Source organism: Hipposideros armiger, unplaced genomic scaffold, assembly GCF_001890085.2.
Source record: "Hipposideros armiger isolate ML-2016 unplaced genomic scaffold, ASM189008v1 scaffold_93, whole genome shotgun sequence".
NCBI classification, from domain to species: domain Eukaryota; kingdom Metazoa; phylum Chordata; class Mammalia; order Chiroptera; family Hipposideridae; genus Hipposideros; species Hipposideros armiger.
This window is the reverse complement of record NW_017731443.1, coordinates 1495530-1506862: the sequence shown is the minus strand read 5'-3', so window position 1 is coordinate 1506862 and position 11333 is coordinate 1495530. Positions and strand designations below refer to the sequence as shown.

At 52.6% G+C, this 11333-nt stretch overlaps 1 protein-coding gene across 1 annotated transcript; it reads left to right on the top strand.

The window, feature by feature from the left end:
* Window positions 1-43: 43 nt before the first annotated feature.
* On the top strand, window positions 44-2378 carry DRAP1 (DR1 associated protein 1). Its single transcript, XM_019645450.1, has 7 exons — window positions 44-332; window positions 571-643; window positions 754-847; window positions 1145-1264; window positions 1385-1478; window positions 1689-1777; window positions 2149-2378. Exons 1-7 carry the CDS (start codon window positions 291-293, stop codon window positions 2252-2254), a joined length of 618 nt encoding a protein of 205 aa, XP_019500995.1. The 5' UTR covers window positions 44-290; the 3' UTR covers window positions 2255-2378.
* Window positions 2379-11333: the final 8955 nt, after the last annotated feature.

Sequence of the window (11333 nt, the reverse complement as noted above, 5' to 3'; positions counted from 1 at the left end):
GCCTGCGGGGGGCGGGTCTAACGTTCGCTCTTCTGGCCTGGGGGCGGGCGGGAGTGCCGGTTGTGTCCCGGACGGACTCGCGCAGCTCAGAAGGCTCCGAGGGGAGGGCACTCGGACGCTGAGAGCGGAGGCCCTACCGGCGGCGCTAGGACCCCGTGGGGGAGCAGCGTGGGCGGAGCGGGCGGCACCAGGACCCGGGGGAACTTCGACGGGCGGGCGGCGAGCAGGCCCCGGGGCCGGGAGGCTGCAGGCGGCGGCGCTGGGCCCGGCGCGACGAGAGAGTCCCGGAGATGCCGAGCAAGAAAAAGAAATACAACGCGCGGTTCCCGCCGGTGAGCACGTGGCCAGGCCCGGGAGGAGCGGGCCCGGCTCCCGGGAGGCTCGGGCCCAGGCCCGGCTGGGGGGGCGGGAGCATCGCGGTGCTCGGGGACCCGGACGCCCCGCCCCCTTCCGTGCCCTCCCCGCGTCGTTGACCCCCGCCCCCTTTCTCCTGGGATACCCCCCTCGCTCTCCCCTACACCCCATTCTGGGACAGAGGCGATGTGTCTGAGCTCTCTGCGTCCTCCCCAGGCGCGGATCAAGAAGATCATGCAGACGGACGAAGAGATTGGGAAGGTGGCGGCGGCTGTCCCTGTCATCATCTGTATCCTGTCGGGGGCTGGCCGGGTTGAGGGACGTGGGGGAGGGAGGCAGCCGGCGGTCGCCTTGTGTGGGCAGGGATCCCACTCCCGCGTTCTTCTTGACCACTCTGAGCCCGGGCGCTTGAGCTCTTCCTGGAGTCGCTGTTGAAGAAGGCCTGCCAGGTGACCCAGTCGCGAAACGCCAAGACCATGACCACATCCCACCTGTGAGTGGCCTTGAGCTGGAAGGGCCCAGTGGGGCCCTGCTCCAGGCATTCACACACTTAAGAGAGGCTGTGTCCTGATAGGGAGGTGGGAGGCTACTGGGAGACCAGCAAGGCCTTAGAGACTGGTGCGTTTGAACTTGGAGAGGAAAGTCTGGGTGTTCCAGCAAAGGGAGGAAGTCGGGTGGTGGAGGTTTTCCAGGCTCCATTCTCCTGACATCCAGAGCTTCTTGCTGTCCCTTGCTGACAACCCAGACATCTGGGCCCTGCCAGATGCCATTCCCGCCTCACCTCTTTCAGGAAGCAGTGCATCGAGCTGGAGCAGCAGTTTGACTTCTTAAAGGACCTGGTGGCATCTGTGCCTGACATGCAAGGGGATGGGGAAGACAACCACATGGACGGGGACAAGGGCGCCCGCAGGTGGGGAGTTAGGGCCAAGTGTCCAAGCGTGGAAGGCCTAGGCCACCGGGGTTGGAGGTGGCTGGGGAGTGGCGAAGGAGCGGGGAGACCTCTGAGCAGATGGATTATACCTTCCCAAAGGGGCCGGAAGCCAGGCAGCAGCAGCCGGAAGAATGGTGGGATGGGCAACAAAGGCAAGGACAAAAAGCTGTCAGGAACAGACTCAGAGCAGGAGGTGAGTGAAGCCCCCAGCCCTCTGTCTTGCCCCTTCGAGCTGGCTGGAGGCCTGGGCCCATCCTCACCTGTGATTTCCTTGTACCTTGGTTTCTTTGTAAATTGGGGCTGTGGAGCTCAGCCTTCTGTCTCTGCCACTCCCAGAGGTCTAGGCTCTTCAGTGATGGGCCCATGCCTTTTTTGTCACCTCTGACCCTTGCCTTGCTCCCAGGATGAGTCTGAGGACACTGACACTGATGGGGAAGAGGAGACACCGCAGGCTCCACCCCAGGCCAGCCATCCCCCTTCCCACTTTCAGAGGTAAGCAGCTCAGTGGCTCCATGAGAGGACCAGAAGACTCCCCAGGGCTAACTTGTCCCTCCTGGCCTCCCTAGTCACTTCTGTTGGTTGTGGCAGATTTGGGGGATGGGAAGGAAGGAACTGAGCAGGGCTTAAAGGCAAGAGACTGTGCTAATCAGGAAGTCTCTTTCCCACCTGGGGAGGGCAGTGGATGGGGCCTGGGCAGGGGCTTTGAGACCTGTTCAGGCCCTTCCCTTCTTTGGGCTTGGCTCTCCTTTGCTAGAGGGTGGTGGGCTTCATGCTGCCTGTGTGAAGGGTGGAGTGGGGCTCAGTGGGTAGGAATGGTCACAGGAGAGTGACCTGATTTTCCTCTCCTGCTTTCTGCCCTGCAGCCCCCCAACACCTTTCATGCCCTTCACCTCGACTCTGCCTCTGCCCCCAGCACCCCCTGGCCCCTCAGCACCTGATGCAGAAGAAGAAGAGGATTATGACTCCTAGCGCCCTCTGCCCCCCAGGCCACACCCCCTTTTAGTTGGTTTTAGTTGTTCTGGGGGGAGGAGAGAAGGTAGAGCTGTTCTTAAATTTATTAAAAAAAAAAATAATAAAAGGGAACATCAGCGTCTGTCCCAGCCTCTGTCTAGGGCTTTGTGGCAGCCTTTCCACCCATTCACCTGACTTCCTCACTCTGAGCTGGGGCCAGGCAGCAGCTGAGTGAAGGGAGGGGCTGGAGGCCACAGATGTGCCAGGGCAGGACCAGCGGTGCTGATAGAAGGAAGGTGGGCAGAGTGGTGTAGGACCTGAGCCAGCAGGTGCCGGTTATGCTGGAGGACAACCTATCTCATTGTGCTGTGTGACCCTGGGCAGGTTCCTACCATTCTCTGAACCTCTTGTCCTCTGTTGGAGACCCTTCTGCTCACTCTGGGCTGTGGCAAAGAGACAGACAGGACGAGTAAGAGGAACTGTAGAGCTCTGCTCCTGGTGCCATGAAGGGTGGGGGAAGGGGCAGCGGGAGCAGAGGTAGTTGAGATTGTTGTAAAGAGTCTTGAAGACCGGCTTGTGAGCAGGGCAGTGACACAGTTGGTCAGTCTGCACCCATTTCTGAGTGGACCCTGGAGCTGCAGTGTCCACGGAGGCAGACCTGTGCTTTTAGGGAGCAGTGGCTTGGTGAGGCTGGGCAGGAGGCGTGGGAGCAGTGGGTCGACTTGAGTGCTGATGGCTGACTGGACATGGGGCAGAGAGCGAGGGAACCCTCAAGGACTCTTTCTGTAGCAACTCAGGCAGGAGCCTTTTCCAGCTGGGGGACACAAGAGGTAGAGTAGGATTAGGCCTGAAGATGACAGGTTTGGCTGTGATGAATTATGAGAACGCCAAGGTGAGGTGTGGAGTGGACAATTGGACACACGGGCCTAGAGACAGATGTGTGAACTTTGAGAGTAGGTGACTTCACCGCGGGGAGAGAGGGACAGCCCATCAGAGGACAGTGGAGAGCAGCCAGACCCAGAGCCCCTCAGGAGCCACTGGATGTGCCCACCCTGGGGGGGGGGCTGGGAGTAGGGACAGGCCAGTTGTCGAATGGCAGGACACCTTGCAGGCGTTAGGGAAGCCTTCACCACAGCTGCCTCAGCAGCTTGCTGGTTGTCGACGAGGCAGGGAGAGCTGGAGGTGAGAAACTTGAGGCGAGCTGAAACACCGCTCAGGGCTATGAAGTGGAGAGGGAGCAGTGGCTCAGTGAGGAGGAGGGAGTTTTGTTTTTGTGTTTTAAGATGGCAGATATGCAAGCTTATAGTGAGGGAGGGGATGTGGGACAGAAGCGGGGAAAATGAATGGAGTGAGGTGGAGGGGTGCCCAAGGCAAACCCATCCTGATGAGGGAGAGTGCGGTGAGGAGGCTTAGGTGGGAAGACTGCAGAATTCAGTTTTCATCTGAGGTATCTCGACTTCTGTGAAATAGGAGGATGCTGGCAAGTGTGGAAGGGCCCAGGGCAGCTGGAGCTGGGGCATGTGGGTCCTGCCCGCCTCTCATGTGCTCCCCCTCTGGCTATGGTGCCCCTGCCTTTTGGGGAATCACCTTTACTCCACAGTGTATTCAGCAGACCCCACTCCCTGGGGTTGAGGGATGGGAACATCACACCAGCCTGGCCAATCACAGCACCTATCACACACGCTCTGGCCCCAGAGAGTGGTACAGGCCGGTCTTGACCACTGGGACTTCAGATGGGACCATTGGGAATGGGTTTTGACATGATCGCTGGCTTCCCCGTGGCTCAGAGAGCAGCAGGGAACACTCAGAGGAGTCCAGATGAGGGTGATGGTGGCCACACTAGGGTAGCAAAGCTGGCGGAATGTAGGCTGGGTGCTGCTGGAAGCTGCTTCCAACCCTGAGGGGCAATTCTGACTGAGAACGAGGCCAGCACAGTAGAACCAGTTGGCGCAGAGTCACAGATGTCTGATGACATCTGAACACCTGGATCCAGGCTTGCCTGAAGCCTTCATACCTTAGGCTTCTTAGTTACGTGAGCCAATAAACATTTTTTCCCCCTTGAAGTCAGCTGGGTTTCTGTCCCTTGGAACTGAAAGAGCTCTGGCTGACTGGGACCACGAATGGGAGCTGGTTCCCGCCGGCCTCAGTCCCAGGGAAGACGGACACCTTGGCCCCCAGAGCTGAGAACACCAAGCGGCCTTGAGGAATGGGGGTGGGAGAGGAAGGCACCCTGGGAGCCTGTTGCTGGGGCCTGTCCAAAAGCAGATTCTGAACTGTGAGGGGGTTCAGAATGACAAGGCTGGGTGACAATTGTGAAAGGCAAGGAGGCCAGGAGGCTGGGACCACCTCCCTCCAGGCAAAAGACTCGAGGAGGCGTAGGTGGGGGTGGGAGATGGCCAGGAGCTCCTGGCTTGCACCTCTGCTTCTTGGCCTGTTGGTTCGGAACCTCTGGAGCCAGGCCACGGATTCAAAGCATGGCTTCTCTGCTTATTAACCTCAAACAAGTTCAGTAGCTTCTCTGTGTCTCAGTTTTCTTATCTGTAAAATGGGGCTAGTTATTACCTATGTTAGTTGTATGTAATACTGTACATACTAGTTATACCTACCAGTTAGGGCCAAGGGCTGATGTAACAAACTCAAAATACATAGACTCGAATGCAATGGAAGTTTATTTCATGCTCACATAAGGTTTATTATGGGATTTTTGTGATCAGTGGGCTATCCTTCTCCAAGAGAGACTTCAGAGCCCAGGCTCTTTCCAACTTGTGGCCCCACTATCCTCCCTGCCCCCCCCCCGTGACTTCCAGGGTCACTGGGGAAGGGGAAAGCTCAGAACCCACGGAGGTTTTTTTGGGCCAGGACTGGAAGTGACCCCATCACCTCTGTTTACCTCCCATTGGAATTGTCACAAGGTCACCTTGGAATTGTCACAAGGTGTCCTAGCCAGCCTGGATTACTGACCAGCCAGTTTCTGCTGCAGGACCTCACAGGCTGTTGGGAAGGGCCTGACTCAGCCTTGGCCATGTGTTAGGAGTACAGCTTCCCGAGTCAGAGGGCAGAGGTCTGGGGAGACAGTGCTCCTGGCTGGGCCTGGCCTCTAGATGCCTCCTGGGAGTAGGAAAAGATGGTCGTGCCCTGTGGGCACCACTGGGCACCAGGAGGACTGGGGCTTGTGAATACCCCATCTGCAGAGCTCTGCCTGGGAACCAGATGAATTTCTTTATTCTCTTGTCCATTGGGGCACCTTGAGCCTCAGGCCCGGCAGGTCCTATCTGAATGCCTCAGCCGGCCTCGGCTGCGCTCTGGGGTGTAAGTGTGACCAGTATGTGAAATGGGAAGCTGCTTCTGAGGCCAGTGTGGGAGTCAGGGACCTTGACCTTCAGGTGAAGGGTATGAGCCCACCCATCCCTGCCAAGTGGAGAGCCTCCCTCTACAACCCACCTAATGATTCATCCAGCAAACGTTTGTTGAGCACCCAACATCGTCACTCAGCAGGGAAATAAGATGCCACAATCACTCACCAGAAGCCTGAAACTAAGAAGTCTGATATCACCAAGTGCTGGAGAGGAGGTGGCGACTCCAGAACTTATGCTGCTGGTGGAAATGTCAGATGGTGCAACCACAGTAGAAAAACAGTTTGGCGGTTTCCCGAATCTATTGACATACACTTCCCTGTGACACAGCTGTCCCCCTGCTAGGCACATGTCCACAACAAGACACGTACAAGAATGTTCATGGCCCCCAACTGGAAACCCAAATGCCCATCAACAAGAGCATGAATAAATCATGGTAGAGTGTTGTATAACAGAACAGAATAAAAAAGAACAAACAGTGTTACACACAACATCATGGGTGTATCTTGTAGACGATGTCATGTTGAGCAAAAGAAGCCAAACACAAGAGTGAGTACACACGATGACATCATTCATTTCTGTGAAGTTCAGGGACAGGTGAAACTAATTGATGGTGATGGAAGTCAGTATAATGGTTACTTCAGGGGATTGGGGTTGACTGGGAGGCGGGCACGAGGGAGCCATCTGGAAATGTCTATAGCTTGAACTGGGTGGTGGTTAGATACAAAAATATATTAAGCTGTGCACTTGAGATGCATGCACTTTTTTATATCCTCATAAAATTTTTATCTGTCTATGGAGACCTCATTGCACACCAGACACTATTCTAGGTAGTCGCGATTATGTGAACAAAATGTTCTTGGGGTTTATTTCTGAAGGAGAGAGGCAGACAATAAAGAAGATAAATAGTATGTCAGATGGTATGAGGTGCCCTGGGGGGAAAAAAGAGTAATAAGGGAGGAGTTGGGGAGTCCCGGGCAGGTCAGGCGGCCCCAGCCATTCTGTACAGGGTTCCGGGGAGGCCCTCTGATAAGGTGAGATTTGAGTAGAAAACCCCATTAAGCGCGGCCACATAGCTGTCTGGGGAGAGGGCAACAGCCAGGAGGGTTGAGATGTGATTCTGTTGGGTTTCCCTCTGGCTTCTCAGGTTCCCATGTCCTCAGCCACCAGTCGGGCCGACTCGAGCCACCCACCAGCCCTGTACTTTGCTGAGGGGTATCCTATGGCACTGGCAGTCCCTCAGGGCCCCCAGAGGCTTCATGGAGGGGAAGAAGGTAATAGTTGGCACAGGAGGAGCTCCCCCCCCACACCTGCTCCAGGTGCTGCTGGACATGGAGGCCCCAGGAGGAGAGTTGAGGGGTGGAGCGACCTCGCCTGCCATCCACTGGCCTGGAGGTGTGAAATCAGCGATGCTTTGTGACCCGTGTGACCACCTCTTCACCTCTCCAGGCTTTGCCTTCCACATTTGTCAGATGGGGCTATTGGATACTGCCACTCGTGGTGGACGGGAGGGTGAGCGTGTTGTAGCAGTTCACTGGCCTGTGCTCCTTAGAGCTGAGTCCATATTAGTTCCCCTGAGTCCTCCTCAAGGGCTCATTTTACAAATGAGACTGAAGCTCTGGAAGTGAGATGAGTGGCCTCAGTTTGCTCGTTGACAAGGAGGCGGGCAGAGGCTGTACACAGGCCTGTGTGGGGTCCAGTGTGTGTGTGGGTGGAGCTAATGACCTCCCCCTACCTGAGGTTCCCCCCCATCCCTTTTCAAGTACGGTAGGTTTGACTCTAGGACGTAGACCAGACCAAGTTCCCACTCTACTAGGCTATGAGCACTGTGGCAGAGGAATGGCACCTGTGACCCAGGTGCCAGGGGTCTGGTCCCTCCTCTCCTAGACCAGAGCTTTTAGTGAGAGTGGCAGGTGCTCTGGACTCTCAGGGGCTCCTTGCAGCTGAGGAGTGCAGCACAGACTATGATCCAGACCTTCCATCAACAGAGTGAGCTATCTTTATTGTGAAATCATGTCCATGCGTGTGCACGTTCAAATGTAATTTTTAAAAATGGAATAAAGGCTAAGATTTCTGCACCCACCCACCCCAGTGATCAGAAAGCTGCAATGTAAAACACAAGATCCCCTGTGACACGCATCAGGTGGGCAAAAATAGGAAGTCAGATAAAACCGATCGCTGGTGGGGAGGTAGCTGAATGGAAGTCTGGTGTTTTTGGTGGGACTGTAAGCTGGCAGGAATGTTTGAAAGGGCAGTTTGGCGGCCAAGTGCCCCCTGGCGGTTCTAATCCTGGGTCAAACCTCTTACAAACAGATGTGTCCTAGGCATGGTTTGAGGTGGCGGAGGGTTTGGAGGCTGGAGGTGTCCGTCACTGGGGAACGCATAGCAGATAGCAGTGGGGACAAAGCTTAAATGCATAGCGTTAAGTGAAAAACAGGAGCAGACAGAACAGGATCTACAGCACAGCAGTGTTTATGGAAACTAAAAACACAGACGAACACAACAATCCTGGATATTTCTGCCACTTAGTCTATGACCTTGGGCAAGTGACGGGCTCCCTGTGCTTCAGTTTCCTCATCTGTAAAGTGGGGACAATAATAGGACCTCTTTCAGGGACAGGTGACAATTAAGTGAAATGTGACACATAAAGTGTTCAGCACAGTGCCTGGCATATCGTAAGCACCCAATAAGTAAATGGTGCTCCTCGTTACTGACATGGATAACAGATTGGAAGGGCATGTGTAAAACACACAAGATTGGGGGGTCTAGAGGGAGCAGGAATAGGATTGGGTGGGCTGAAGGGGAAAGTCCATATTAAAGGGAGGCTTTTGGGGACCCTGGTGATGCATGGAGGGCCCCAAACTAGAAGCATGGACTGCTCAAGCCTGTGCACCGCGTGTTTAAAGAAAAACGAAAAATATTGCCAATTGTCTTTGAGAATGGGCTAAACCAATTTATCCTCCAAGACGGTGCCCTGTAAGGACAAGGTAAACAGTGGCCCTGCAGTGTGACGGGTCATATGTGTTTTCTTCGTTCATTCAACAAGTATTTCCTGAGCACCTGCTTTGTGCCAGGCGCTGTTCTGGGCTCTGGGGAGAAGAGCATGAAAGGAAGGGGAACTTGCTTGGGCAGTGCTTCCATTCTAGTTGGGGAAGGGTAACAGGCTGATGACAGACAAATAAATGCGCAAACACCAAATAAAGGGGAGGTAAGTGCTATAAAGGAAGAGAAAGCAGGGAGTGGGGAGAGGGAAGGGCAGGAGTGTGCCGCTGCTCTAGGAGCCCTGGAAGGCCACTGTGTTGAAGCAGCAGCAAGCTGAGGGGGAGGTGCGAGGGCTCTGGCCATTTCAGTCCCCGCCTCTGTCTCATTCCTGTGGATGCTGCCCCTGTTTCCAGCCACAGATCCTCCCCCACCCCTGGGGCTGGTTTCACTTTTCTCTTCCCCTAAGTTCTGAGGTTTGTTTCTGCTTTGTGGGTGCCCTGTCCCCCTCCCCTTGTCTGGAGTCACATCTGACCTTGCAGGGATGCCTGTCAGTTTTGGGGTGGAGGGACTGAGGGTGAGGTAGGCGCCTGGGCCCTCCGTTCCTCCTCAGAAGGCCAGCTTTGTCACTCATCTGGTCCGATTTCGCTTGGGATCCACCTCGCTGCCACTCTGAAGGGAGTAGAGCACCCAGTTAGAGTGTGGTTTCTGGGGTGACACTCCTTGTATTTTAATACTAGCACTACCCCTTATCAGCCTGGCTGGGACTTTGAGCAGATAACCGGACCTGTCTGTGCCTCAGTTTCCATATTGTAAATGGGCATGATAATAGGGTTGTTTTAAGGATTACCTGATATTTACAGAGATCTGTTGACCACCGATTTTGTGCGAGGCTCAGTTTTAAGCACTGGCACTCGGCTGTGAACTACCTAGTCCCTGGCCCCATGTATCTGACCTTTGGTGACCTCAGGGGTTCTTACCTTGACCATGCATTGCAATCACGGGGGAGCTTTGAAGGTCAAGGATGCCTGCGGCCCATCTCAAGAGATTCTGATCTAATTGGCCAGGAGGCCCAGGCTTTGGTACATTTTGAAGGCCTCCCAGGTGGTTCTAATGTACAGTCAGAGTTGAGAACCCGTAGGCTAATAAAATCCATAAAACCGCTCGGGCAGGTACCTTCAGTAAGTGGTGCTGTTTTGTCTTCCATCCCTCTATCATCTCTTGCCTGAGTTATCCCAACAGACTCCTCACTGGCCACCCTGCCTCCAGGATTCCCACTGCTGAGTCTTTCTCCACTGTGGGACCAGATCCATCTTTCTAAGCTCAAATGTAATCAAATTTAATCTGGTGACTGTCCGTCTCCATAAGTTGGAATCCCATCACCCTCATGACTTGAAATCTTTCACACTGTTGTGCAACTAGCACCACCATCCATCTCCAGAATTTTTTCATCACCCCAAACTGAAACTCAGTTCCCATTAAACACTAACTCCCCATTCCTCTCTTCCCCACAGCCCCTAGCAACCATAGTTCTACCTTCTGTCTCTATGTTTTTGACTGTTCCAGGTATCTTATATATAAGTGGAATCATACAATATTTATCCTATGTGTCTAGCTTATTTCACTTACTAGCATAATATATTCAAGGTTCATCCATGTTGTAGCATGTGTCAGAATTTCCTTACTTTCTAAGACTGAATAATATTCCATTAAGGTATAGACCACATTTTGTGGTCTGTCGATTGACATTTGGGTTGTTTCCAGTTTTGGGCTCCTGTGAATAATGCTATTGCAAATATGGGTGTAAAATATCTGTTTCAGTTTCTGCTCTTAATTCTTTTGGGTATATATGCAAAATCACTGGATCATATTTAAGTTTTTGAGGCATCATCATACTGTCTTCCACAGCAGCTGTATCACTTTATATTTCCACCTGCGGTGCAGAGGATGCCAGTTTCTCCAAATCCTCACCAACATGTTATTTTTTATTTTTGTTTGTTGCATTTCCCTGATGGCTAATGATGCTGAGTGTCCTTTCATGTGCTTATTGGCTGTTTGCATATGTTCTTTGGGGAAACGTTAATTCGAATCTTTTGCCCATTTTAAAATTGGGGTATTTGACTTTTTATTTTTGAATTATAAGAGTTCTTTATATATTTTGGTTACAGGTTTCTCATCAAATATATGATTTACAAATATTTTCTCCCATTTTGTGGGTTGTCTTTTCACTTTCTTGATGGTGTTCTTTGAAACATCAAAGTTTTTAATTTTGATGAACTCTAATTTATTATTTTTCCTTTGTCATTTGTGCTTTTGGTGTCATACCTAATAAACCATTGCCAAATATAAAGTCATTCCAATGGTTTTTTTCCCTAAGACTTTTAGCTCTTCTTACCTTTAAATCTATGATTCATTTTGAGTTAATTTTTGTATATGATTTGAGGTGAAGGTCCAACTTTATTCTTTTGCACATGGAAATCCAATTGTCCCAGCATCACCTGTTGAAAAGACCATTCTTTTCCCATTGAATGGTCTTGGCACCCTTATCAATTGACCATGAATGTGAGAGCTCTTATTTCTGGACTCTCAATTCTATTCCATTGATATATATATATGACTATCCTAATGCTAGTGCCACACTGGTTATTTTTTTGTTTTTGTATTTTTAAAGATTTTATTGGGGGATTGGGGGAGGGGAACAGACAAGTTGCTGTCCTTTTGTTCTTCAGTCTAGTTGTGGAGGACGTTGCTTCACTGGCCCATGT